This window comes from Pogona vitticeps, chromosome 7, assembly GCF_051106095.1.
Source record: "Pogona vitticeps strain Pit_001003342236 chromosome 7, PviZW2.1, whole genome shotgun sequence".
In the NCBI taxonomy this organism is placed as follows: domain Eukaryota; kingdom Metazoa; phylum Chordata; class Lepidosauria; order Squamata; family Agamidae; genus Pogona; species Pogona vitticeps.
In genome coordinates, this window is record NC_135789.1 from 31,956,987 (window position 1) to 31,984,770 (window position 27,784).

Sequence of the window (27,784 nt, forward strand, 5' to 3'; positions counted from 1 at the left end):
CCCCAGAGCCTCCTCACCCTCCTTCAAAGATGCCCCCTCACTCCTCCCCCCCCCCGTGACAGCAAATAAAAAGATCTAGCCTCAGGTTTCAGCAGCGAGGCACCCTTTCCTCCCACACAAAACCTGCCTAAAGCCAACGCTCTCTCCTGCCACGAGCTGCTTCTCGCACTCAGCGCACACACAAAAATCCATACCCAATGGAAAGTCCAGCTTGAATTTATTGTGTGCAAAATGCCAGGCAGTGGCTGTATGGAAACACACACGACAGAAACGAAGCAAAGGTGGAAAGCTGCTCTGGGCATCTCCACACTGCTTTGATTTTTTTTTTTTTTAAAGGCAAATTTTATCAAAAGAGATCGTCTTCAGTTCCACCTTGTGATCAGAAGTACAAAAACACAGTAATAAAAGAGGCCTCTAGTGGTATTCGGCAGCCGGGCAGCTTCTTTTGAGTCCTATCGGGCAGAGGGCGAGCACCACGACCGCCCGGGGAGAGCAGCAGTGAGATACTGAAATAAGTTAGTGTTGCCGACTTCACAGAGAGAAAAGGGTTATTTACATAGGATTTTTTTTTAAAAAGAGAGACCTGGGACAATGAATGAAGTCATCCGTATAAATCCCCGAGATCAGAAACTAACTTGGTAAAGGCAAAAAGATCGACTTGAAAAATGAGAACTGGCCAGCGAGGGCATTCCTCTGAAAAATGGTCCCAAGAACACCGGATTTCGGCAGAGACGTCAGGGAGAAAACAAGGCAGAAGGGCCGGCCCCCTTCCTCAGCTCCCCTCCCCTATCATTTGGTATACCTTACATTCAGGGCAGCCCTTCTTTCCGCCCAGAAAGACTTTGGCCCCTTTACTCTCTGGCCAGGGTCTCCTCGGCAAAGAGCTGCTCTGCTGGCCAACCTCAGATCTGGAAACAGAAACGGGGCAGGCAGGCTGTCTGAAACACCTCCCAAAATCTACAAAACACCACCCTCTTAATGCAGTCTTGTGCTTTAAAAAAACAGCTTTAAGAGCTTTTGGTGTCTAAGCCACACAGTGCTTACTCAGATATTTAGAGAAACCTTTTAAAAAAAAAATAGAGTACATTGGCTACTGGATAATAGTGTTGCCCCTTCTTGCCAGCTGTCAATGACCGCTCTCAGTTTGGACAGGAGCCATCGGAGGGAACCACCAGGAACCTCGATGGCTTCCGCTCCCTCTCAGGAGGATCTTGTATGAGAGAAGGCCATCGGGGGGCGGGCGCGTGTGCACGGGGCCAAGGCTTGGATGCCAGTGTCCCTGGGAGGAGAGCCCACAGCAGGGGTGCCACCTCTAGAGGCGCAGGCACTAGAGCTTCCATCAGAAGAGGATTTCTGGGCAGGTGGGTGAGCGGGTGGGGAGCAGCAGAGACACCTCGCCAAGTCTCCGATCGAGGCGCTGCCCCCGCCCCCGTTCAGTGGCACGGCTGGGACATCATGGACTGCTGGACCGCCTTCTGGAGGGACTGCCGGGTCACCAGGAGCCGGACCACCTCCTCGTTCCGCTTGGTCAGCCGCTTCCGGGCCTGGTCGTGGGTGACCATGGTCATGTCCCACCCGTTCACCTGCAACCGACGGAGCACAGATTTAAAGGAGGGACACAGCATTTGTACCATCGGTTTTAAGGACCGCCTCACTACGACCACCTGCAAAATCCTTGGGAAACGACCCCCCTGAATTTGGGGGTGGCTTCCTTCGGACCAGCCCTCCGCCACTAGCTTCTTGACCAAGAGGCAGAGGAAAAGACACAACGCCTCATCCAGCCACGACCAAGCCACTCCCGGCTCAAGACTTGCCTGCATGATTTTGTCTCCAACCTGCAGCCCAGCCACTTCCGCCGGGCCTCCTTCCGTCACTCGGGTGACATAAATGCCCTGGGGGAGAGAAAGGAGACAAGGATTTCTCAATTTTTTCCAAGAACACAAGCTCCACAACTCATTCACTCCACAAAGTAGGCTACCTAGGAGACAGACAGACAAGAGGTTGTGGAGGAGCAGCTAACTTCTGGGCGAACCTGCTTTGCCCTAAGTCACGGTCTATGGGCTCTCCTCTCTGCCAGGGCCTTCCCCCACCCACACCCCAGCAGGGCTGAAGAGCTTGGGCATCCGTACCAGTGAAGGGCTTGAGGCGGCGGTCTTTTTACAACCCGACATTCCCACCCAGTAAGAACTGACTGGACAGGGCAAAAGACAGGGAGGGGAAAGCTCGGGTCTCTGGAGCCTCTCCTGAAGAATTCCCAAATAACCAGCCTCTAACGGGGAGCTCCTGGCTCCTCTGAACTGCCCTACTGGCAGCTGCATTGTGGCTATCCCGTCCACTGGGCCTTGGGGCCACATGCTCCCAAACAGCTTCACAAGTTACTAGTCCACAGTTCACCAGGTGATGCCTGGCCTAAGGACATCATTAATGGGTCTTGGTTCCTGCCAGCTGTGAACAGAGGGGGGGGGACCGCCTGCCACAAGCAAAATCAGACGCAGAATTCAGGCATTGCCTCTCGCTCCCCCTTGCTTTCTCACAATTTCAGGGGCTTCAGCTGAAAACCGACTCCAGGCCCTCGGCCTCTGACCTTATCGGTCTTGTCCTCGGAGAAGGGGTTCTGGCTGGGATCCTGGTCGATGCCGCCTCCGATGCTGAAGCCCAGGATGAGGTTGTCCCCCTGGCGAAGCTTATGGATTTCCACTCGTTGCTGAAAGGTGGGAAGGAAGAAAGAGAGAGACAAAAGGGAGCAAAGGTTTCCGTGCAGGCTCAGAACAGACCCATCGGGACAAGGGAAGAAGAGAAGCTGAGACGCATGGATTACTCTGAGGGTGACCTCTTCCTGCCTTCCCTTGGGAAACTCGTAAAAAGACCCAGAACCGAGGAGGGGGGGTTCCAAAAGAGGTCATGAGCTATCACATAACGTGGGTGGCCAAAGGGCAGCCCCTCCAGACAGTGATGGACTACAGTGCCCATCAGCCACAGCCAGCACAGTTATAATGGGGAATGCTGGGAACTGCAGTCAAACTGCCTCTGGAGGCCCCACTCTGCCCAACCTACACCACTAGACAGAACTCTTTCTTGCTCTGTCCCTCCTTGCCTTCCTTCACTCGGCTAAACTACCCGGAAAGAGGCAGAAGGAGCAGTACCGTTCCCCGCACCTTGCGGGCACTCCTCCAAACTCAGACTCTGTTGCCATTGGCCGAGCTGCCCTGATGTCACAGAAGAGGAGAGCCAATGGGAAGGGCCACCAGGTGCCATGAACAGTTGATTTGACTCTAGCGGAGGGCAGGCAAGGACCACCACCTCCGAGACCAAAGAGGATAGCATCCGCTTTGCAGGACCAGACAAAAACAGGCCCTCTATTCCAGTCTCCCTTTTCTTACCAACATCCAAAAGATGCCTTGAGGGAACCAAAAGGTCAGGAGCCCTTTCCCCTTTAACACTCCCTGCCAGAGGGCCGTAATACACAGGAAAGAAAAAACTAGAAAGGGAGAACAGGAAGTAGGGAAATGAAAGGAGAAGAAGAATGAACAGAAGAGATGAAGGATCGCTTTGAAATCCATCAAGAGTTGAGCTCCAGGCCTCTGGTTCTGAAACAAAAATCCTTCCCCCCCCCCACTCCTAGGACATTCTCTCCGTATAAGCTCATCTTCCCTCCAGGTCAAGATGGCCCAAGCCTGAATACAGGGACCCATGGGATGGAGCTCATACAAACAAGCACTCTTTCATTCTTCTTTTTAAATCAGAGACTAAAACGGGCGGTGAGCTCATGGGGAGAAGAGAGGCGCGCTTTCACAAGGCGAGAGGGACACGGGCGAGGACGGTTGGCGCTCCGAGCCCAGGAAGTGGGGCCGTTGTCTCCTGCCTCCCAAACGGGAAACGGCTGAGAGGTCAGAGAGCACAGGACGATGGCCAGGCACTCAGAACCACAGTCGGCCCGCCTCACTCCCAACTACGGCTAGAGACCCCTGCGTTTCTTGGACTACAACTCCCATGAGCCTTTCCCACCAGCAAGTTGGCTGCACCCGCTTAGACTGAGAAACCCTAAAGTGTGGGAGGAAAGGGTTGAAAAAGTCTCCTCTCAGGGGGCAAAGACTTCCCGCCTCATCCTAGGGATCCTGACTCCGGACCGGATTCTCGCTGAACTGCATAAAACGTAGCTCTCACCAGGCTGGCACACGGGTTACTCAAGAGTTCTGATTCCGTTTCCATACAATTTGCTCAGGACAGCTCAGTGGTTGAGGTCTCTGGCTGGGGAGCCAGAGGGGGGGGGAGAGCCAGCCTGGGTGGTCCTGGGCAAGCGGCCCAACAGTCCCGGGGCAACCCCAGAAGAAGGGAAGGGTCAACCACTCCCGAGTACCCTTGACTTAGAAAACCCCTGAAAAGGGTCACCGTTAAGTCAGACGTGACTTGACAGCACATGGTTATTCTTCATCTTTAACTGGAAACGAGCCACATACTTCGCAGAAGGGCAGTCTGAATTCCACTCGGTCGTCCTGATACCGGCCTTCTATCTTTAGCATTTTCTAACAACACTGATTAGATATCCTGAAGTTGTGTCAAACACCAGAACCTTCCATGGCTGATGCTTCTGCTCTCTGCCTGCTGGCCTTTAAATCTCTTTCCTGCATTTTCGAACTGCATCTGTTAGATATCTAGAGAAGTTCCCAGCGAGAGGAACTCAGCAAAAGGGAACAGAGTTCATTTCTCTGGAAAAGAAAAACAGGTTGTGGGGGCTATACCATGAAAAGCCAAGCAATCCCTGGGTTGGCCTGCCAGCATTAGACAGAAATACGCGGATTACACCACCCTTACTCATCCCTTTCGCGCGCACACAAAGAAAGATTTATTTCTCTTTTTTTTTGTCCCCCAGAGCTATTCGCTGAACCAGCCCTGAATCACCGGCCTCTCCCAAAGTGGACGGAGCAGTGAGTGCCATTCAAAGAACTCCGAGCCTGTGGAGGGTGAACCCGGGCAGGTTTCAAGGTGGGGCAGGCAGAACTGGGAAAGGACATAAAAGACTCAAGTGTAGGCGGGTTGAGCGGGGGGGAGAGTTCGAAGTGGAAGAGAGTCACGAAGACAGGAGTGGGCAGAGGTTAGCAAAGAGAGACAAGAAGCACAGTAACAGATCGGTTTTAGAAGAGGTAGCCGCGTCCGTCTGTGTAAGCATGTCGGTCAAAATCCCAGGAAACGAGAAACAAGACAAAAACATGTGGCACCGTAAAGATGATTATATTTTCACGCGAGCTTTCATGGACACATCCACTTCATCAGAAAAATGAAACATGGCATGAAATGCCAATTTCACAAGTAAAGCATACTAAACATTCACTGGCTCCAAGAGACTTGGGTGAGTGGTTAGATGTCAGACACAGCGATTTGTGGCCTGTGTTTGGTGTTAGGCTGAGTAATCTACCTACCTGTGTGAGATTTTTAGATGGCCTGTTATTGTGTTTTCCATTTCAGGGTCTCCCATTTCTCGGAAGGCCTTTTTTCCCTTTTAATATTATTCCTAGTTTTAATATTGCCTTTTAGTGATGGAAGGTGCCTCGTTATACTCCTTGTTCTTAGCTTTAAATATTGTCTTTTAATGGTGTTAACAGCCATCGTGTACTCATTGCTCTAAACATGAAATACTGCTTTTCAATTGTCATAAGCCGCCTTGGGTCCTTTTCAAGGAGAAAGTCGGGAGTAAAAACATTCTAAATGAATATATATTTGAAGGCACCTCAAGGAACCCACAAGAAGAAGAGGAAGGACATCCCAGACCCCAAAGAAAATGGGGCAGGATTGCAAAGACAAAAATGGAAGGAAGGAATCCTTCCAAAAGAAATAGGAAGGGCAAATTCCATAAGGAAAGAAACACGACAGCTCTCCTGCTGCTACAAAGCCAGGAGGGCAAGAACTCGTGAACAAAAGCAGAGAGCAAATTGCACTGTTTTAGGGCTTTCTCTCCCCAGAACCATCGCCTTTCAACTGGTCAATAAAAATCACAAAGAACTAACAACCTTAAAAGAGAGAAAGGGAGAGAAAGATCCGAGAGAAAGAAAAAGATCCTTCCTGGAATTCACATTCCTATCCTTCCTCACAGCCTTTCCCAACTTTTCCCTTTTGCTTTTCACACCCTCTTTTCTAGATTTCAACACCACTGCCTGGGTTTTATTTGTGAATCCTAGAAAACCTCATTCCAAAGAGGTCAGTGTGATCAGAGATACATCTAAGCTCCTTCGGAAATCAAAAGAAACTCCCATGGTACTATATGGATTTGTGAATCAGTCTTGCATACCTCCATAGATGGGAGCATCTACAGGAGTCTATGTGCGCTTTATATGTGTGCCTGTCTATTATGTACATTTGCTTACATGCGCACAAAGAGTCTACACAAAGGGAGCTTGACAGACAAAAAGAAGATGGCCTAAAATGGGAAAAGTCTGCCTCCCGGCTAGATCTATTTCTCAGCGCCGGTGTGGAAGAAAAAGTAACTTTTCCAAAGAAATGGCAGAGGCCTAAAATAACCCCACAACTGAGAAATGCAAAGAAAGGGTATTGTAAGACCATTTTGGGCTCAGCAAACAGATTTTCCTCCAAGGTACATCAATATCCGCATGTGTAGATTCAATGGGACTTAGGAAGTTCCCATCTCACTTAATGTGCAGACGCCCATATTTATGTACATAGGAGGCGAGCCCATTTGCTGAGCCTAAAGTTGGCTGACGAAATCCTTCCTTTGCATTCTTTAGTCTGTGTATGTGTGTGAGGGGGCTTTAGGCCCTTCCCGTTTTTCTAGAAAAGTTACTTTTTCTTCCACTCCAGCGCTGAGAAATAGACGGAGGTGGGAGGCAGACTATCTCTATTTTAGGGCTCCCTTTTTTCTTTTTTGCCTATAGGCCGAATTGTCCCAAAGGCACCCACGTCCATACATTTACATACAGACGTGTGAATACCACACAGGAATGCCCACCCGTATCTAAATGCAACCATCTGTGGACACTCCTACACAACACACATAAATGCCTGCATGTGCATTTAGATTTATACATAATCATAGACAGATAGATTCAATAGATAGATAGAAGCGTTAAAGCACAAGGCTTGGGCTTCCCCACCCACCCACCCCCGGGGTGTAGACATTTGTCTTTTCTGTAGTGAACCATCCAAAGTGTGTGTGTGTGTGTGTGTGTGTGTGTGTGTGTGTGTGTCGAGTCCTTACACAAAAGAGTCAGTCAGTCAGTCCACCCCGACCTAGACAGGAGCGGAGAAAAGCGGGACGCGTGTCGACAAGTCCGCCCCCCAACCTCTACACGCATCCCCACCCCCCACCCGCCCGGGTCTCCAGGGAGGGGCAACATCCCTCGGTCCGCTTCCTCCCCCATCCCATCATCCTCGCCACTCACCACCACGGCCGTCACCGGCTGGCCCGGGATGTACGACATGGCGGCGGCGCTCTCGTCCCGTCCGGTCTCTCCGGCGGGGCCTCCGGGCAGGGGCGGCGACGACGACGACCCCTCTGCTCCCGCTCCCTCGGGCGCCGCTTTTCCCTCTGAGGGAACAAAAGCCCAGCGCCCACAGGCCCCGCCCCTTCCCGCCTCCCCCGTCGATTGGCCACCCTTCACGCCGCTCCTCCTCCCGCCGGCCAGAAAGCCCCGCCCTCTCCTCGCGAGGACGAGGAGGGAGTGGCCGGGCTCCTCTTGGGCTGAGAAAGCAGGGAAGGCGGTGACGTCACACACAGGAGGAGGCGGGGCTTCGCGGCCCCTCTCGCTCCCGGCGTCCCCTCTGTTCCAAGATGGCAGCGGCTACGGCAACAGCCTGCTTCCGGTAGGGCCGGCGGAGGAGAGCGTGCGCTCGGCCGGAGAGAGGGAAGCCCTTCAGAGGGGAGCCAAGGTGAGGGGCCGGGGCGAGGCCGAGGCCGGGAGGGTCCCCTTCGCCGGTGAAGGGGTCCAGGGAGGGAGGGAGGGAGACGCTGGGGAGCTGCGGGGTGTCGTCATTATAACGCGGGAGGGGCTCTGACGTCATGCATCTCTGACGTCACCGCAGGGCGATGGGAGGGCCCCCTCTTTGGTCCAAAGGTGGGGAAAACGGCGTGTCGGCTTCTCAAGGGGGTGGACTCCAGCTCCCATCAGCCCCGCCACCTGGGCCCGTGGACAGGGATGGTGGGAGTTGTAGTCCGCCGGTGGTCTCCCTTCCGCCCTTGTTTGGGACCACCATCCTCCCCGGAAGCCCTCGCGCGGCAGCTCAGGCATAAAAATGCTTTAAAAAAAAAAGTGGAAGGAAAGTGCTTGTAAAAAGGGATCAGGCACCTGTGCTGGCTGGGGTGGGTGTGATGGGACGTGTAGTCAAACACACCTGAAAGGGGCCTCCTCCCTCCCGGATTCTCCCTTTGCCCCTTTCCTCTTGTATGAATATATTTTCATCCTATTCTTTACTTTGCGTTCTGCCTTGATGGTGGCATGTTTTAATTCCTCTTTTTGCTCCTCTTGTTTTTTTTTATCTGCTGCCACCACCAACACCATACTGTGATAATTTTACACCCGGTTCTGTTGTACGTTGTGCCGCATTATATTTGATCTAGAAAGCTACAGATTTCTTGACAGCTGCTAAAATTCCTGTACCTGAAATACATCCATTGTTTCACCTGCCCAGCTTGTGAACTGCAGCCAGAAGCTCTTACAGGCGCAAAACACAAGGCCCGTTTTGCTTGTGCAAGTGACATAATTGTTTCATTATATAAATCACAGTCTCCTTAGCAATTTTTTTGGGAGGCTGGGTGCAGAGTTTCTTGTTAGACACAGTGATTACGTGACCTTTTCCGCTCCTCTCTGTTCTAGAATCTGCTACTAGCGCAGCGTCCTTTCTAAAGTATAACAGATTTGAGAATTTATTTGGTTTGTCGTTCGAAGAATTAAACCAACGCTAAGGGAGGCCCGTGGCAGCCTCCCCACGGTTGCAGAGGATCCACCATATGTTCCACGTAAATTCATCTCTCTGTTCCTGAGGTTGAGATCTGAGTGAATAAGATATTTCCTTTCTTCCCTCGACAGCTGCTGGTGAGAGACGCTGCTCCTGAGGCCTGACGAGAACCATGGCCACCGTGGCGGCCAAACGGGAAGGCCCGCAGTTCATCAGCGAAGCCGCCGTCCGAGGGAACGCCGCCATTTTGGATTACTGCCGGACGTCGGTCTCGGCTCTCTCGGGGGCCACGGCCGGGATCCTGGGCTTGACCGGCCTCCACGGGTTCATCTTCTACTTCCTGGCCTCCATCCTGCTGTCGGTGCTGCTGGTGTTCAAAGCCGGCCGGCGGTGGAGCAAGTACTTTAAGTCCCGCCGGCCTCTCTTTACCGGCGGCTTGATCGGGGGCTTGTTCACCTACATCCTCTTCTGGACTTTCCTTTACGGCATGGTCCACGTTTACTAGGAAGGGGACGAGGCGGCAATGGCGGCCGCTCCGGGCGGGACAAGAGGACTCTTGCCAAAACCATCACCTCCTCTTTGAGGCCAGATCCTTCCGAGACGTCTCCCTGCAGCTGGTCCTGTCCACAACTTATGTCACAAAACTAGCCTGTAGCATCCTGATCTTCAAACACCATGTGAATCCCCGAGCTTTGAAATGATGCCTGATGAGTAAACAGTCCATCTTCCAGAGGACGTTTGCCTTCTGTTTTGTCCTCCTGCTCCTCTGCCCTTTTCCCTAAGACTGCCAAGGTGGTCTTACAACACTCTTAGCCTGTTTTTCAACCTGCAATATTGCACCCTAGTAGAAGTACTCGCTTGGCTCAAGGCTTTTAAATCCCTTTCTGCTTTATCCTATGGTTCACCTCCTTTCTAACCAGTCTTTATTTCCTATTTTTCCAGTGCTGGTTTAGCTTTTCCTTCCTACTTGCACTCGTCCTGCAACTTTCCGAGCAGTAGGACCTCTCTGTGGGTCCACACACTCCACCCCTCTTCTCTCTTTAATTGTTTGAAGGATGACAGGCCCCTCCGGACGGGAACACCTGCTGGAGCAGCCTAGAGGCCCTCTTGAGAAATGACCCTTCCAGACCTGCTTGCAAGCAAGGGAAGTCTCCCACCCAACGCCTGAAACAGCCCTGAAGGCTACAGAAAAGTTTCATTTAATAAAACAGAGCCATCCATTTTAAACAAAATAACCCACAGAGGTACATCCTTAGTGTCCGGTCCAGCTTTCAGAGGTCTGTAGTAGAAAAAAAGCTAACACCCAAATGCACTTTATATTTTATTATTATTAAAGACGAGGATGATTTAGCAAACATCAGTAGATGCTGGTAGAGGTCCACATACATTCTCTCCTGGAAGGAGTGGTGAAAGGACCCTCCCATTTCTTGGTTCCCCTACGCACTGCTGATGTTTGGAAGTCATCGCAGGCCTCAAACGGTTCTCTGCCGTCCCTCCTCTCTGGGAAGTCAGTCTTCGCAGAGTTTTTGCTGTCAGGGTATGTCAAGGGAGGTGAAGGCCACCCTTGGTGGTTGGCGAGTTGCTCTGACTGCCTCTGCTGAGCCCGCGCTGAGGCTCCCCGGGGTCCTTGTCCTGGTCATCCCTCTGCGACGAGAACCACAGGTGGCACAAACCCGTCGGCGATGAGCCCCTCGTCGCTCTCCAGGTTCCCGGACGTTTGCCGCCTGGCCCCATCCAGAGGGCTTGGTGTTCTGTGCCAGGTTTCACGTTCCCCCCCCCCCCCCGGTGTTACATTTCCATATTTTGTTGGCCTTGCGTGTGGTACCAGCCACTTTGCGACCACACCTTCCACAACCGGGTTGTGGTAGAGCTGCCATTTCCATTCCCCTCCCCACCCCAGGATTTGCTGCTCTTTGTATTGAGGGGAAATGATGCTTCTAATGTTACTCGGTCACAATATATATCTTGTATATACAGCCTAACTCTTTTAAGTTGTGGGGTGTGTGTTTTTTCCCCCTTCCCGGTGTGGGGTGTTAAGCTAGAATTCATACTTCTGACATATACACGCACCAAAAACACGCATGTGAAATCACACGCATGGAGAAATCATTTGAATAAACTGATAACACCTTCATGGAATCGCAACTGGGGCAAGAAATCTGGAACTGAAGTCCCTCCAAGAGGCTCCCAAATCGAGGAGGAGGGCGGCTTCTCCCTAAGAGCCCGAGGTGTGGCCTCCTTCCTCATAACAACACCCGTGCGAGGTAGGCCCAGACAGAGACAAAGAGGGTATGGGTGGCCCGAGACCACCCAAGGAGCTTCATAACTCAAGGGGGGGGGGGGAGAAGGATCATGGTTCTCAGATCAGGCTGTTGCAAAAGGAGACAAGTCAGGAAGACGAGGAAAGCGTGTAAAGTATTAGGAACCTCAATTGTTGGCTGGAGAGCTCAGTGGCTTCAGTCTGGCTGTGGAGCCAGGGGTAGGGGGTTCAGTGGGGTGGAAGGCCTGCGGGTTGCCCTTCACGCTGGCTAAGCAGACTTGCGCACCTTTCGTTAAAGTGACCGGATCCGCCCAGGTCTTCCCCCTGCATTGCCTTCAATAAAAGGACATCCGCATCAGAAGGTGCGGGAGGCAGAAACCAGGATAATCTGAGTCCACCTTTTGAATATAGACAAGAGGGAGTGGTAGCTTTAAAATGAAATTGACTATGAAATTAAAAGCTACAGTTTAAAGGTGGACTTAAAAAAAACAACAGCAGTGGTGATCCATTTTTAAATACTACTGGCAGGCTTGGCGTTCCACATTTTAAAAAAAAACAGTCTACATGGGTGTCATCTCTATTGGGAGCCGGTCTTTTGTAAAGGCTAACAGCTCTTAATGTCCCAGCTGGGATTACTACCACATACTTGACACTACTTTGGCATCCAGGAGCAAATACGTGGGGTAGCCCTGCAGAAAGATGTTTTCAACCCTCCTAAAGGCATCTTTATGATATGCTGTACATTTCATTCCAATAAGCAAACAAAGATTAACACCGGTAAGTGTGAAATAAATTAACATTCCTTTTTCAAATGGCTTATTCTACCTTCTGCCGGCTTGTTGTAAGTTCCTTCCGGCCATTGCAATGGCAGACAAATTGTAGGTCACAACAGGTCAAACTGGACATGACAGACAACTTCTTGGAAGAGGGAATTCCTCCACTGCTGAAAACTTCTGATTGTCGCAGCAAAAGATTTAAGCGCACAGCACTGTTTGCATATTAGCTAGCTTTGATGTGGGGGTGCGGATCTTCGGGATGGAAATACAGGCTTTGTTTACAAGTCAGATTTCTCAGTCATGAAGGTCTGTTTCTGAAATAACTAGAGTTTGACCCTAAAAGAAATCAGTTCCTACTGCATTTTCTTCTTCCATCGTTCTAACAATATAGACTTAACATGATTTGTGTCTTTGCACCAAAAAAAAAAAGTCTAGAGATACTGAGTCTAAATATCAGCCTCCAGAAGGGAAAACCAATGTTCCCAGGTATCTGGGAGTTGGAAGTTTCTGGATTTGTGAAATGAAAGGCCGAGGGAAAGGATATACTTCGTTACTTGGAAGCGTGACCCTAGAAAATGAGAGTTAAAGGAAAAGAGCACACCGTTCTCTCTGGAGTTGGCATACAGCAGGGTCCCGATTGTCTGGTATCAAGATCCGTTCAACCCTTTAACTAGTCTTTTGCCCCATAGGTTCAGAAGACACGAAAATCCACACCAGGCTTCTTCCCAGACTGAAAAAGCTTGACTTGGCCCTTCCAGAGATTCAGATGTAATCAGTCTAGTGGAAGACCTCAACAAGTCGGTGGAACTTCCTGCCACATGATATAGTGACGGCTACCTGCCTGGACAGCTCTCCAAGGAGATGGGGATACATTTGTGAAGGCTGGGTCTGACGGGACCAATTTGGGTCCAGCCACTCCCGGGTTGGAAGCAGAATCAGGATCCAGATGTCAAGCAGCTGGCGGAGGAGGCCTTATTCACTAAATGTCATCCTCCAGGAACATTCTATTTTAGGTCACATTTGGGGTAACAAATGTCTTACCGGTTGTGTCTGTCGAGGTGGAGGGAAAACCACCCAAACTTTGGAACTTAGGAAGTAACCCATTGACCTAAGTGTAAGTTTGGTGGGCCAAGATGGACGGATCTGGCCAGATTCGAGAGGGTGGCCAGGATGGTGAGCAGAGGGATTTCCCTCCGCAGCTCCGTCGCTCCGATATGCACAGAAACACAATATTTGGGTTCTCTTGAAAAATGCAAAACCCCAGGTCTTTGGCTCAGGCTGTGGCAGAAAAAATAAGGCGTTGTTGAAGAGCGAAAAAGGGGGGGGCTTGAATCATCCACTCTTGACGAGGTATACGAAGGCCCTGGGTTCCTCTGTTGCTGTGTTTCCCCACCATCATCCTTTATGCTTTGTGGGGTTTGGTTGTTTATCGGCAGCCCCAACGTTAGGTCTCCACCGCCTCCAATTGTCTCATCTGGTCCAGCCTGGATAGAGAATCGCAGCTCTGGTTCCCATTGATGGTTGTTTCCGGTAACGATTTCCTGATGCTGGATCTGTTGAAGAAGCAAGCAAGCAAGCAAGCAAGAGGAGGTTCAGCTTTGTACAGATTTCTCTTGAAAAACCACCTCGAGACCTACAACCTCCATCGGCCATAGATGGCACGACCAACCGTCAGAGGCGATGGGTAGGGCAAGCATCTCTAGGAACCCAAACGAAGGGCGACGACGATTAAAATTAAAAGGGGCAAAGGAGTAAAACATGACTTTAAGAATGTACACCTATCTTGACAGAAGGAACTACAGATGGACCCTCGTACCCAGGGGGGGATTGCTTCCAAGCCGCCACCACCACCCCGCCATGGATGCTGAAAAATGCAGAACAGTATTTTAACAATGAACGCTATACATGGCATAATCTACTGGCCAGTTCTGGTCACTTCATCTTTAGAAACAGATATAATTTTTTGGGGGGGGGGATTTTGCTTTTAATATTTTTAATATTTTCAGATTGTGCCTAAGTCAATCAGTGGATACTGGTCCCGTGGATAAGGAGGTCTGACTGTACGTTTCTTAAGATGCTTTGTTCAACTAAGGCTTTACTTTCCTCTTTTTTAAAAAAGTCATGAAAACGTCCTTTTACAGTTGTTTACGTTCATTCATTCCTTCTAAATCAGCTGTGACTGATGCCAGAGAACGCCTCCCAATAGAAAGAGTGTTTTTTTGGGGGGGGGTTTGCTGGGGGTTGTCTCTGAAGTTACTCTCCCCAGTGGCAAACAATGGCCACCAAAAGATGGCCAGAATCTGTTCCTAACCCTAATCCTCCATGTTTTGGGGAATTCCTCCTCCCCCCCCACAAACACTGAGCAGAAGGGATTCCCCACAGGGGAGGGCGCTAACCAAGGACATCATCCTGACACAGCTGGTGTTCAAAAGCCACGCACCTCACTTCTTCATATTTTTTCCCTCGATAGAAGTTGCTTTTCCGGAGAAGGTAGAGCAGGACCAAGTCACAGAAAAAAGCTCCCTGTTTGAAAAAAAAGAACAGGACTTTCTCACAACACAACGGCCCACAAAGAAAACAATAAGTTTACAAGACACCTCGGATCTTTCCTCGTCGTTGCACACGGTTTAAAGTTTCGTGTCAGATAATACATCATCTGAGGAAACCCTCCAACCCCCCCCAGGCACCACCAGCCGGCAAAGCTCTGGGAGAGGTTGAAAAGAAACAGGGACGATAAGGCTCACGTACTGCGCCCATCAACGCGAGGCCCGAGCCGATGTTGATGATCGTCGGAATGATGTTGAATTTCCCCGCCTGGAAAAGGAAAACATGACATGAAAAGCACGCGTCTGCAAAAGCCATCTGTTTGGGTTTCGACCCCAGTAGCCGCTCTGGCCTCCGATTCAGAGGGGGGAATCTTCATCCGCTTCGGGTTTTAGTCTGCACTTTACAGGTGTTTTTATGTCAGGGGATGGGCCCTGTTCTGGGGAGAGGTTTCAGCATCAAGTGGCCCATCTCTGAGATACACAGGAATCCTCCATCTCTCATTTTGGCCTTCAGAATTCATGTTTTCTGTTTTACGTTCCAGATCTCAGGCGCTGGACCGCACATTTCAAGAAAGAGGATGCTAGAAATTAGGAAACACTTGGGAGTCCTAGTTTGGGGCTCATTTCCACAGCTGTGTGCCATTTACACATGCTCAGAAGCACCTTTGACTTCCTCATTGTCTTAACAATGCTGGAATAATCCATTTGCTTTGAAATTCATTGTGGAGTTTCTATACTGCCTCTCCATCATGCCATTTTTTAATGGCTGTGGAAAAGTCCGTTCTTTGTGACATCACACCGGCTGCCCTCTGGGTCACAGAGTTTGGCCCTGATATCTCAGAAATTAAATACGAAAGCTGCTGGGTGAATCTACACAAACAAGCCAATTGCATTTCTAAAAGGAGTAGGTATTTTATAAAGCTAATGACCCTCAATGACCAAGACCAAGCTCAAGACCAAGTCATTTTGCATTGCACAAAGGAGACTTCACAGCATCTCCTGACAAATCCTGGCAACACACAGGCGTAGGTTTCTCCCAGAACTGTTACCTGGGGTCTTCTACGGACTTCCCAAAGAGAAAAGAAGCAAGCAAACCCAATTTTTCCAAGCTCACACAAGCCTCACCTTCCCATTGACCATGACATCAAAGCGGATTCCGTAGGCTTTGATCAGCGTGCGGAAGTCAACATCGGATGAATCCCGGTAATACTTGGCAAATCTAAAAACCAGCAAAGGTTTATATGAATGATCCAGAACATCCACCTATCAAGAATCAAGACCACAGCACCTCAAATAGTCCTTATTTAACTGTTAAGGTTATAATTGTGTGTGTGTGCATGCACGGATTATCAGCCACTCTGAGGGTCAAAGCACCTGTGCAGAGAAACCCATTTCTAGAAGGGGTGCTCCCTTAAGTGACAAAAAAGATATAATAAGACACCTTGGGTCCTTTTAAGGAAAAGGCGGGGTAAATATATTTTAAATAAAGAAATAACTGTGAAAGGACTTTAGAAGCTGCATTTAGAAGAATCAGAAGATCAGGGTTATCTTCTAAATGTAAGCAACAGCTTCTTTTAGGTATTTGAATCTGGAATCAAAGGAGACCATGTTGCCAGTGCGTTTTCGGTCCTCTGTTCTTATGAGGAAACACAGGCTATGATCAAAACAAGAGGAATTCAAACTTGACGCTGGATGAATATTCCTTACTTGTACCCATAATAATTTCACAGACTCTGTTTCCCTCCCGGAACTTAAAGCCATAGCTGTCCTCTTTCCCACTTTTCCTGACAACAGCCCTGTAAGGTAGGTCTATCAGAGAGGAGTTGGCCCAAGACTCGCTAAGGACGAGAAATGGGGTCTCCGACCCTCAAATCAATCCACCTTCTGGATATAATCAAAATACCGGTAAATGGATCTCAAGGAGAAGTCTGACCCAAGGAGTTGTAAAAACCAGTTTTGTTCATTGGTGCATGTTCTATCCAATTAATGTGACCGCTTCACTTCTTTGTCCACTTCAGGATCAGATCAAGGACCGCTTCACTTCTTTGTCCACTTCAGGATCAGATCGCAAAGCTGAAAAACCCCATGGCCCGGTTCCCTGGGCGCCCGCACCCTCCCACCAAGGAGGACCAGCTCGTGAGTTCAGCATTGGTTCACACGGACCGATGACCCTTCGGAATGCCTTCCCGCACGGCTGCCTCACCTGAAGTTGTACCCGGAGGAGATGGATTTCGCCGCAAAGCGGTTGTCCAGGCGGCTGAAGTGATAGTGGGGGTTGCACTTGGAGGCGTCCTTGTCCAGGTTGCAGTCCCACTCGATCTGGATTCCAATCACGCCACCCTGGAGGGAAGGGAGACAAGAGGTGCTTCGGTGGGAGATGCAGAGCCTCGGACCGAACGTGGCTTTCGGTTTCTTTCCCTAGCCAACGATAGGGTGAGCTCTTGGCCTCTGAAAGACCTCTAAATAAAATAAAATGCCTGTCCGTGCTTTTTCTGTTTGAACGTGGTAATGGGATGGGAACTCTTGATATTATGCATTAAGGATCTATAAGGCAAGCCCTCGTTCCTCCTATCAGACAAGGTGTCGGCTGACTCTTACTTCAACGCTGGAGGCTTCCCAGTATCTTCTATCAGCGTGAAAAGAGTCAGACTAGTGGGGGGAGGGAGGCAGAGAGGTATGGCTGACCCTAAAGCATTTGCTGCCTGAGGCACCTGCCTCATTCTTCCTTCTTAAGTGGGCCCGCTCATCTCTCCCTCTCACAGACGGCGGCCGGTAAAGGATCTTTTGCTGCCAGTGCTTTGCCCACCCAGTTGGGGTCCCACGGTCCCCGAACCCAGAAAATGAAGCAAAAGGAAGCTTTTCCGCACACCTCCGATGCCATTTCCTGGAAGTCGCTCCCAGCCCATCGGACGAGGCTTCCCAAGGAGAAGATGGGGCAGTAGAGATGCTCAGGTCCGTACCGGCAGTTTTTCAGGTAGGAGTTGTCATCGGTGTCCAAGACGTTGGTCCTACAGAGAAAGCAGGAAAGCTCAAGAAGAGACAGGAAGCTTCCGACCAGCCTTCCCTGACCTGGTTGGTTGGGGATAATGGGAGATGCAGTCCCCCACACTTCCAGGGCGAGAGGTTGGGGCAAGCTGAAGCATTGTGGAACCCAGAGCTACACTGAATAATTTGAATGATTTAATACTTCCCTTTTCATTATCCTTCCCACCGTCCATGGTGATCTTTGCTAGTGATGATGATGATGTAGAAAAAATTTGAAGCCAAGATCCACCAGTCTTTCCCTTTTCCCTACCCTGTCATCTAGTAGCAGTTCATTCCACCCGGCCGGGGAACCTCATCACACTGAGAACCTGAGTTGATTTGTTTTCCTCTGCCCTCCCTGTCGCCTCTACCTTTTGTGCTGTGCCTTTTTAGATTCCAAGCCTGAGGGCGGGAACCATCTCCTCATCTTTTTTTCTTCTGACTGATACGTCTGCAACTCTAAAGAGTTTTTCAAGCTGTACAGCTGGACGGGCAGGCTCTTGATTCATAAACAAATCCTCACCCTTGGTGAGCGAAAACGACATGGCTGTGACACTCACTTGGAAAATTTGAAACGGGGGAAACGGATGGAATTCTTGATGTAAATGGTGAAATTCTCAGCATTCGCTAGAAGGAGTTTCCTACAAAAGAAGAGTGGATGGCTGGCCTTAATAGCCTTTCCAAAACACGGCGTCTGGCCAGAACTGCAGATCTTGGTTCAATTAGTTTTGATGCATGGATAGGTGTCTACCTGGGTCGCCCTTTCTTCTCCACGGGGCACCAGGCAAAAATTTCACAGGTCCCGCTTCTGTTGCCTCCAGTTTTCAAACAGCGGCCTGTCTTAACCCCTAGGGAGCAAACACCGTTAAGGAGAAAACTTAAAGCCCAGCAGCCATTCCCTGCCTCCCTGAAAAGTCTTACGAGAAAGATAATGGCATTTCTCTTCAGGCAGGCTTTTCCGTAACAACGGGTGGTCAGAAAGGGCTTTTTTACATGGACTGTTGTGCTCTGTTGTAGATAGGTAGGTAGGTAGGTAGGTAGGTAGGTAGGTAGGTAGGTAGGTAGGTAGGCAGGCAGGCAGGCAGGCAGACAGACAGACAGACAGACAGACAGACAGACAGACAGACAGACAGACAGACAGACAGACAGACAGATAGATAGATAGATAGATAAACAGGTAGGTGATATGCTGGTATTATGATCCTTGTTTTTACAGCAGAATGATCTGTTTTAGGGGCAGTTTATTATTGTTTTCTTCATTTTATTATTTTAAAGGAAAATTCCTTACCGTTACCCGCAACCACAGCTTTTCCCTCTGGACAATCACTGTCGTGATAACATAGCGCATCGGGAATGCCAGGGCTCTGCAGAGTGGAGGGGGAAAAAAAACAGAATTACTTAGAGGCTAAATGCAGAATTTTCTCATCCAGGATGACAGTGTAGAAAAGGTCTTTTTTGACTCCATTTCTCAGAAAACATGCCGGCGCAAACGGCTCCTCCTTCTCCTCCCTTAATTTCCGTCCCCCCCACACCAGTCCTATGAGGTAGGCCAGACCGAGAGAAAAAAATAACTGGCCCAGGGTTGCCAGCAAAGTCATGCAGCCGAAAACTCTTTGAGACTTGGGTGCCTTACGGCGTCCCCTGACCCCCCTACCTCTGGACAGGTGCTCTGCCGTTGATTCGGAGTGACAATCAAGTTTGTCATTACGAAGAAGACGCTTTCGCCCTAGCAGAGGGGGAAGAGGAGGAACAATGAGGAGGGGAAAACAAGACAGGCTTTCTCTGTGCACAAATCCTTTTACAGAATCTGCTTGTATTATTTGATTTAACAGCAGGATTATTAAGATCTCAGCAGCTGGCTGGGCAAGTCAGTGGTTTAGATCTCTGGCTGTGGAGCCAGAGGTTGTGAGTTCGATTTCCCCCACTGTACCTCCCAGGGAGAAGATCCAGCCTGGGTGGCCTTGGGCCAACTGCACGCTGGTCCCAGAGTGCCCCCACCCCAGAGGAAGGGAAGGGAAAACCACTTCTGAGTACCTCTGCCTAGAACACCCTGAATACGAACTGGCTTGACAGCGCACAATTAATTACAATTAAGACCTGATGAGCTGAAAAATGGCTGCATCACCTATCCTCACTCACAAATAAACAAATTAGCACCTTGCACCCCCCAAAAAAAACCAGATTTGCATCCATTCACTGCACCGCTTTTAAAACATAATTTCACTCTCCCCAAATTAACTAGTTCCAGGTAACTCGTTTCCAGAGAACCAGTTCCTTCCAAGTTCTCCGACAGCCCTAATCAAAGCTGCGTAGGTGGCCGGGGGTGTGGTGTTATTTTTGCCGGACACCCCTGCCCAAACGTCATGTGTGGACCAAACGACGACAGGACAAGAAAGGGAAACTAAAATGGAATCGGGGTTCCGAACCTGCGGGGGGATGACGTAGTCGGCCACGTCCCAGAGCCTCCCGCCCAGCTCCGACGTGTTGGTGAAGGCCACCCCTTTCACTTTGGTGATGACCGAACTCTGGAGGGAGGTGTCCGTGTCTTGGTAGCCCTTCTTGACCACAAACACCCACCTGGAAAAGGAGGCAGGAAGGAGAGCGGATCGCTGATAGAACGGATGGCAATCATCATAATCAACATCCTTTTTTTTCTCTGGACTGGAGACTTCATCAGAGTTGCACTTTAGACATGGCCAGGAGCACTCTTGCTATCCATACGAGACGCAAAGTGATGTTCAAGTAAACCCAAGTTTGACTTTTTTTTTTACTCCTTCATAATAAGCAGCTCATCCACCATTCTCTGTCTTACAGGGCAGGCCGTGTGCTTCTAAGAGACCTGTTGAAAATCCTCCCTTTCCCCCCCTTTTTTTTTCAAGGGCTGGCTTGCCTTTTAATGATGCCCAGCCTAGCGTGATCTGAATCAAACCGAAACGTTTGCTTCCCCTGCATTGATTTTTCAGTTTGGCTCCTCTCGTCCAAAGAACCTTCCCTTTGTTAGGGTGAAAAACTGCATCCATTCGAAAGGAAAATCAATGCAAGGAGGAAAAACGGACCACGGAAAGATTAAGGGCCGAGGGGGGCAAAGGCGGGGACCCAAACTTGCAATGATGGATGCAGATCCTCTATTTTATACAGCCAGGAATTCGGCTGTATCTGTTTATTCCTCTTGGATCTGAACGTACTGGAAAGAACCGCCCGCGGGGCTCTAAATAGAGCTTGCAATGGGAAACTGAGGCCTACCCGTGGAATTTTGCTGCCCGAGGCAGTAAACGGGACCAGCTCCATCGTGAGGCAAAGTGATGGGACATGGAAGGGTCAGCAACTGAAGACAGGGTTGTGTCTTCCAGGCAAGCTGACTTTCACCCCCTTCGCCAGAGACAGCGTAGCCCTTGCGATCTTTTCCAGGGAGTATAGCCAGTGAAGGGGGATGATGAGAGCTGTAGTCCAACCACAGCTAAAGGCCTGTTTGTCTATCTATCGATTATCCATCCATCCATCCATCATCTGTGGCTCTGATGCTTCGGGTGTCCTCCCTTATTTATTTTCTTTTTCCTGCTTGAAATACAAGGCAGGACCGCCATGTATTTAACTCAGTTTATTCAGGTCACTCCTTTCTGTTCTTGCTCTTTCCCTGCTGGCCTCCATCAAGATTTCCGTCGCAAATGGAATCTATAAACATGGCCACACTCCTTGCGGGGGAAAAAACTGGGCAGCCCGGTCTTCAAAATAAAAAGTGAGCTGGCCGAAAGGTAGACTGCCTCTGAACATGGGGGGGTTCCCTTGAACTACTGCAAATCGTCGCTTGTTGAAGTTCAGCTAGTTCTCCTTGAATTTGCGAGAAAAAAACGAGCTGGAGGCATCCACGGAGGACAGAAGAAGGGAGGGGAAAAACCTTGTCCATCATTAAAAGCCACAAGGAGTAAATAAGAGTATTGAGGGCACTTACTAAAACATGGAGGGTGACCCATGGGCTCAACCCTTGGCCGGATTTTGGCCATGGGCCCAAATCCCGACCAGCCGCTGAGCAGACTTCTGCCGGAGGGGCAGATCTCGGCGCAGGGGGTTAATCTGGAAAAGCCATGGGGCGACAACGTTTGCCTCGGTTTCCCTGGGCAAGCATCCTTTCCCGGGAGTGTCACTAGAACCCAGAACCTCCCCCCAACCCCCAGGAAGGGGGTCTCAGCCCGAAAGTGGTTAAGAACGGAACCCATCTTTTGAGCTTCAGGACCACCTCCGTCAAAAGAAGAAAAAACCCTGTAGCCGATCCTGCCCAGTGGGAAAAAGGAAAAAAATGACATGACACATTTGCTCAGTCTCCCAGTGATCCCCAGAGAGCTGCTGGGCAGGACAGGGAACACTGGGGTGAAACGGGAAAATGCCACGGCCGGAGAAACAGGGGAGTCTCAGAATTCCTGGACCACCTCCATATATCCGGCAGATCTCAAGTTCAATTCAAGGCTAGAGACCCAGACCTGTCAAATCCTATCTCCGACCCGCTTGAAGCCAGAAATATTTGTTCCCCCCAAAAAACATAAAAATAAAAAAACACCCCAAATTAGAACAGGTGAAAGGGCTGGGGTGTTTTCTTTCCTCCGGCCGGATGCCTCCGTGCCCTGCCGGTTCTCTTACCCCACGATGTAGGCCATGATGGAGAGCTGGACCGTGCGGTAGAGGATCCCTACTTTCTTATTTTTGGCGATGACATATTTCTCGGTTTTATAATCGAAGAGCGAGAGGCACAGAGCTTTCCAGGCGATCTGTCCCATCCTGCTGGCTCACCCGGCATCCGCGTCGCCTCTGGAGGAAAGGGAAGGGGGGGAGAAAAAGAGAGGGGGGGAATTAAATAAGAAAATTTAGTGACAGCACAGTCCACGGGGCTGATGGTGGTGGTTGATGGGGACGTTTGCCCCACGTGCTTAGTATGGGAATCGGAAACGCTGTCTCCTTTTAGCACACGGCATCGGCTGCTTCGTCCTCCTGGATGCTCTTTGCTGCCAACGCTTCACGGCAAAAAAATAAAAAAAAATGCTGCAGCAGCCGAGAGGGAGGAGGGCAGGCGGGTGAAGGTACAAGGGAAGAAAGCGCCTTCGTCAGCCGCCAGATGCTGGGTCCTCTGGAGGGGATGCTTCAGAAGCCCTTCTCAGGCTGCAGAGAAGCCTATAAATTAGAAGCCACTCTGGGTGGGTGGCTGGCTTGCAGGGGTTTGGGCATGATTAGGCCGAGAAAGGAAAGGCAGGGAGAGGCGATATCCGGGAAGCTGGCAAGTCTTTGGCTCCGAGTCCGAAATCCGAATTTTGGGCACCAGGTCCCGGGTTCGAGTCCAAGTCTTTGGCACCAGGTCTCATGTCTGAGTCCTTATTAAAAACAAGATTTTTCACCCCAAGAAAAAAAAAAGAGGGACGGGTGTCTGGGTTCCAAGCCGCGAATCATATTGGGGCATAAATGTCCCATCCTCAACAGCTCGGCTCTTGCATACTCACTCCTGTGGCTTCCTCGAGGGCGTCCATTCATCTCATGTTGGGTCTTCCTCTTTTCCTGCGGCTTCTCGCCTTTCCCAGCATCCTGGTCTTTTTCCAGAGAATCCTGTCCAAAAGAGGGCAGCCCAAGTTTCGGCATGTGGACCACCAAACGGGAAGCCAAGCGATTTATTTTCTCCCTCTTTACAAAGGCTTTTAAATCCCTAGAATTGCATAAGGTTGAATGCCGGGCACATTTCCTCAGGGAGACAGTCTATCACTCTCCTATACACTGAGAGGCAAAGCTTGGTCCTCCCTGCTTTCTCAAAGCACACTTACTCAGGAGTAAGCCCCTCTTGAGATCAGTGGGGCTTCTCTTGAGTATAAGACGCTTAGGTGGTTTTTTAAAGTCTGGACTTTAAACTTTGGAAACACGAAGGGTCTAAAATTAACTCCTTCCACCGCTGCAGTTTCTTCTTTACCACATCTGGCCCTTCCCGCAGGTGCTCGAACCCCTGCGAAGGACGGCTCGTCTCTCTTCTCAAATCCGCTCACCAGGAAAAGGGTGTTTTCCTCCCCCAGACCGGCTTCCAATTCAGGGGTCACCTTTCGTGAGGACGGCCGGGGAGGACCTTTCAGAAGATCAGCATAAAGACCTATGAGCCCCACGGAGCAGATGCTGCTCGGTGCCCTTTCGCCGACGGATGTAAACCCTCCCCTTCGGGTCTCATCCTGCTGAGATCCTGCTGTTGCGTCGGCATGACACCTTTCCCAACAGCTGGACGCGCCGTGCAAGTCACAAAGCTTGGATTCGCGTCTAGGACAAGCGTCCCCCCCCTCTCAACTTTCCTCTAGGACAGCAGTTGGGGGAGCCCCTCCCCCCCCGTTTTTAGCCTTGTAACAAGCACCTTGCGAGGTAGGACAGGTCGGCCGAGAGACCACCCGGCCCACAGTCAACCGGTCCGTTTCATGGTTTGGTGGGAGAACAGAACCTACCTTTCCAGAATCTCAGTCCTGCATCCCAACTGCTATGTCACACTGCCCGTTCTGGAGATCTAATCTAGAAACCTGCTTTTTACCATGTCATGCTGTTTATTCAACCAGGGGTTGAGGTCTCTGGCTGCAGAGACAGAGGTTGGGAGTTCGATTCCCCCCACTGGGCCTTCCTTGACTGGGGCTGGACTGGATGATCCCAGAGGGTCCCTTCCGGCTCTGCCGTTCTGAGATTATTCTAAACATTTTCTTCTCAGATTAGCTGTGGCCAACTCTCTGTTGAGTCGCTCCAAAGATGGCAGGGATTGAACCCGAGACCCTCGGCATGCAACCCCAAACCTCTCCTGTTGAGCTTTGGTAAAATTAAGTTTCTAGTCCTCATGGGTGAGACTGCAGACCTGATTCACACAGGAACATAACAAGAACTGCCTTATCTCAAATCAAACCATATGGGCGTTGATTCTAAATTGTTCTTTATGCTGAACAGGCGCCGATTCTCTGGTGTCACAGGCGGAAAGAAGGTGACGGTGTTGACTTTGAAATAATTAAATTTCAGACGGCAGCCTTGTAAAAAAAGATTTGTGAGTCCTGTCTAATCTGGATGCAAAAAGTACCTTTCCTGCAAGCACTGAAATTCAGGACCAAGGCAGATGGAGAAGTAAACTATTTAGCATGGAAGAGGGGTCTCTTTCTACCACTCCTTCACAATGCTACTTCTGTACTCATCAGTTAATGAATTTTGTTTCTTTTTGCCAGCAGGTAAATCAGAAATGCACAAACGCTGACATCTGGGGAGATGTCGAACTGGGACTTATTCCCAATCTGATGGCCCATGAGCTAAACTCTGCTTTGCATGCTGGAAAGCTGCATAGATGCAAAAGGAATTGGGTGGTGTTTCGTACGCCAGAAGACTGTTGCAATGGGGTGTGCCGGAGAGGAGAAATGCACAACGTTCAGCTGGTGGAGGCTTGCTCCCAAACAGACGTGCCTGACTGAGCAGTGCTTGGGAGGCCTGAAAGCTTAGGCTTATGCCTGAACAGACATGCATCTGGCGGAGCTGTGCTTTGGTGCGGAGGACAGTTCCTGAGTAGGCTTGCCAGGGTGCCAGGCAGGCAAAGGACCAGTTTGGCAACCAATACCCACTTTGCTTTGCCCCCCCATTTAGGTCCCAAGCCCCTCTCCTGGCCCAAAGGTGGCCCTCAAGACCCTCTCACAATTGAGTTTTGGCCCTGCAGCAGAAAAAGGGGATAAACCTCTCGAGGTGACTCCATTTCTGGTTGAGAAAGTGCTCCTTTCTATCTGTCAGCATCTGGAGAAGAAAAAGAAGAAAAAATGTTGGACTACAACTTACAGAATCCCCGAGCCGGTGGGGTCAATGCGAGTCTCAAACGGCTGATGGAGGACGTTCCGCTTTTTCTTTAAAAAAAAAAAAGCATCGGAAACCCTTCATCCAAAAACCAATCTACAAAGCTGGACAGATCCAACCAAGGGTGCTGACATGTCCTGTTTTATGTTTCATAAATCATATTTAGGAACACAAGAAAATGGAAAACCGGAACGGATGCTTCCGCTGGCTCAGCAACCTCCTAGCTTTCGACACGCCATTATTTCTTTCAAACAAATAAATCAACCGAACCGCCGAGGTGCCGCTGGTTTACACAGAGGCAGCCTGAGCCATGGACCAAAGTGCCGGGCCATTAAATACTCTGAAAAGAGACTTTTTATTGTGATGTGAGGCTGTTATCTCAGATTCCAAACAATTCCAGTAAATTAGCTCCCGGGGAACATAAGGACCAGATCGATAGAGCAAAAAACATTATTATTATTCCCCCCCCCCATGTTGTTGCTGCCTCTCTTTTCGCACACCTACCTTGCTAAAGAACACAGCTCAGCCGCGGAGTGGCTCCTTCAGACTACAAGTCCCAGAACTCCCAAGCCACTGGGGGATTCTGGGAGTTATCATCCAAGTTATAATCCCTTTACTGACAGACGCGCACAACTGCCTGCTTGGTGGTCTTTTTCATTAAAGGAAAAGCTGAAAATCCAGAGGCAGAGGATGGATCCAACCTATGGCCCAATCCCAAGGGCTTGTCAGGAAAATCAAAATAAAGTTGTAAATGTTCTGTTAGAAGTGACCAGCAGAAAGCCATTCTCCATTGCCGTCTTTCTCAATGGTCAAAACAAATCTTCCAGTGAAAATTGGCACAACCAATTTATTCTCTGCAGAAATTTAACGGGGGTCTGCATGCAAACTTTGCTTTTTCCTTGAAAGTTTATTTTATTTTATTTATTTATTTATTTATTTGATTTATACCCCGCCTATCTGGTCCAAACGGACCACTCTAGGCGGCTAACGACCATAAAAATAATATAAAACAACGAAAACAGACAATTCTAAAAGAAGAAGGCACTACATTAAATCATATAACACACCAAACAAAAAACAAAAACAAAAAAGAGGGGGGTCAAGAGGAGTATGATGGAAAGGCCTGCCGGAACAACCATGTCTTCAATTGCTTCTTGAAGAAGTTGACTGCTCTTTACACACATCTTTACGAGTTTTTTTTTTCAGTGAGTTAAGACCATCACTTTTCTCTTTTGCAGCTTTTTTTTTAAAGGGGTTGGGTAGGAAAGTAAAAGCTTGCAGCCATCAGCATCAAACACCTCGCAGTGCTGTGGTGCTAAAGTCTGTCCCCGGAACAAATGGGAACTAAAAATAAACCCTGCTTTCAGGAGCGACCAAAAAAAAGAGGATAGAGTTGAGGCAGGGGAATCAGGCCACCAAGCCAGTTATGACCTTCCGTTGTGCAGATGCAGGAGGAAACATCAGTAAAATCAGCATACCGTACGGTTCGAAGAATAAACATCTCTAGAAAGCCTTCCGAGTCTGTAACCCGTTGGGAGGAAGGACAGCCAACCGTTTCGTTCCAAACAGATTTTACCCGTCCCAAATTTCTATTCCGGTTTTCCTTTCCAAAACACAAATCGACAAATCTGCTGTAAAGAACTTGGAAAAGTTACTTTTTTTCCCCAAGGCCAACCCCCATCATCCCCGAAGCTGGCACTCCCCAAACTTTCCCCATCTCCACACGCCATCAAAGGACCAACGTGCCTGTCCAGAAGTCCTCCCTGGTGAAATACAGACCGTCTTTTGACAGCCACTTAAGAGATTAAATGGAGCGCAGCAGAAGAAAGGGGATTAACATGCCCGGAGAAGAGCGTTCTCGTTCGAAGGCACTTAACAGCCCTCCGCCTGGCTCGCCTCCCGTTTCTGCAAATAACTTTAGCCAAGGCTGAGCCAAGCATGAAAGGACACTGGTTTTTATGTCATGCCAGGGATGACCGAACTGCAGCTGTATATAATTTCTCCTGCCCGGTTTTGGCTCCTTCTTCCGCCTGAACTGGTGCCAGAGTTCTGGAAGAGCCGGCGATGCAAAAGGCCTTTTAATTTCTCTGTTTATTTCTGAATAATTCAGGGCAAGGAGGAGGCATCGGGAGATCCCCGGAGGTTGTTGGACTACACACCCCACCACTGTCTGCAGACGAGGTCAAATACGGAGCCCTGAGGCTGGTGTCCTCGGACGTCCCAACTCTCAACCTGATCTACCCTGTAGGGGCGTTGTACGGATAAAAGGGGGACCAAGAGAGCCCTATCCATGCCATCTGAGCTAAAGCTGGCAGAGATTTATTTATTTATTTATTTATTTATTTATTTATTTATTTAATTTATACCCCGCCTATCTAGCCCACCGGACCACTCTAGGCGGCTTCCAAATATAAAATCAAATAATAAAACATAGACAAATACATAATAATCAAACA

At 49.6% G+C, this 27,784-nt stretch overlaps 3 protein-coding genes across 4 annotated transcripts; 1 reads left to right on the forward strand and 2 right to left on the reverse strand.

Annotated features, from left to right (window-relative positions):
- Nucleotides 1-200: 200 nt before the first annotated feature.
- Nucleotides 201-7,533, reverse strand: TAX1BP3 (Tax1 binding protein 3). Its single transcript, XM_072978628.2, has 4 exons — nt 7,392-7,533; nt 2,585-2,704; nt 1,815-1,892; nt 201-1,583 (listed from the first exon to the last, which is right to left on the reverse strand). The coding sequence occupies exons 1-4, from the start codon at nt 7,428-7,430 to the stop codon at nt 1,434-1,436; spliced, it is 387 nt and encodes a 128-aa protein (XP_072834729.1). The 5' UTR covers nt 7,431-7,533; the 3' UTR covers nt 201-1,433.
- A 186-nt stretch (nt 7,534-7,719) lies between these two features.
- EMC6 (ER membrane protein complex subunit 6) lies at nt 7,720-10,886 on the forward strand. Its single transcript, XM_020809072.3, has 2 exons — nt 7,720-7,878; nt 9,036-10,886. The coding sequence occupies exon 2, from the start codon at nt 9,077-9,079 to the stop codon at nt 9,407-9,409; it is 333 nt and encodes a 110-aa protein (XP_020664731.1). The 5' UTR covers nt 7,720-7,878; nt 9,036-9,076; the 3' UTR covers nt 9,410-10,886.
- A 978-nt stretch (nt 10,887-11,864) lies between these two features.
- Nucleotides 11,865-27,641, reverse strand: P2RX5 (purinergic receptor P2X 5). Of its 2 annotated transcripts, none has more exons than XM_078379156.1 (12): nt 22,143-27,641; nt 19,937-20,087; nt 19,165-19,236; nt 18,799-18,874; nt 18,262-18,358; nt 18,071-18,151; nt 17,356-17,494; nt 16,690-16,826; nt 15,612-15,705; nt 14,689-14,754; nt 14,381-14,463; nt 11,865-13,493 (listed from the first exon to the last, which is right to left on the reverse strand). In XM_078379156.1, the coding sequence occupies exons 1-12, from the start codon at nt 22,277-22,279 to the stop codon at nt 13,385-13,387; spliced, it is 1,242 nt and encodes a 413-aa protein (XP_078235282.1). In that variant the 5' UTR covers nt 22,280-27,641; the 3' UTR covers nt 11,865-13,384. The 2 variants fall into 2 exon arrangements, with proteins under 2 accessions (XP_078235282.1, XP_078235283.1); XM_078379157.1 differs by lacking the exon at nt 11,865-13,493 and adding an exon at nt 13,530-13,804.
- Between the last annotated feature and the right edge of the window lie 143 nt (nt 27,642-27,784).

Excerpts from the sequence above, each read along its gene's own strand:
- TAX1BP3 (XM_072978628.2), bottom strand. The coding sequence starts at position 7,430 with ATGTCGTACATCCCGGGCCAGCCGGTGACGGCCGTGGTG. Across the intron at positions 2,705-7,391 it reads AGCCGGTGACGGCCGTGGTG|CAACGAGTGGAAATCCATAA; the intron begins GTGAGTGGCGAG and ends CCCACCTTTCAG. Across the intron at positions 1,893-2,584 it reads CCGAGGACAAGACCGATAAG|GGCATTTATGTCACCCGAGT; the intron begins GTCAGAGGCCGA and ends TCTCTCCCCCAG.
- EMC6 (XM_020809072.3), top strand. The coding sequence starts at position 9,077 with ATGGCCACCGTGGCGGCCAAACGGGAAGGCCCGCAGTTCATCAGCGAA.
- P2RX5 (XM_078379156.1), bottom strand. The coding sequence starts at position 22,279 with ATGGGACAGATCGCCTGGAAAGCTCTGTGCCTCTCGCTCTTCGATTAT. Across the intron at positions 18,152-18,261 it reads GAGAAGAAAGGGCGACCCAG|GAAACTCCTTCTAGCGAATG; the intron begins GTAGACACCTAT and ends CTTCTTTTGTAG. Across the intron at positions 16,827-17,355 it reads TCCAGGAAATGGCATCGGAG|GGTGGCGTGATTGGAATCCA; the intron begins GTGTGCGGAAAA and ends CCTTCCCTCCAG.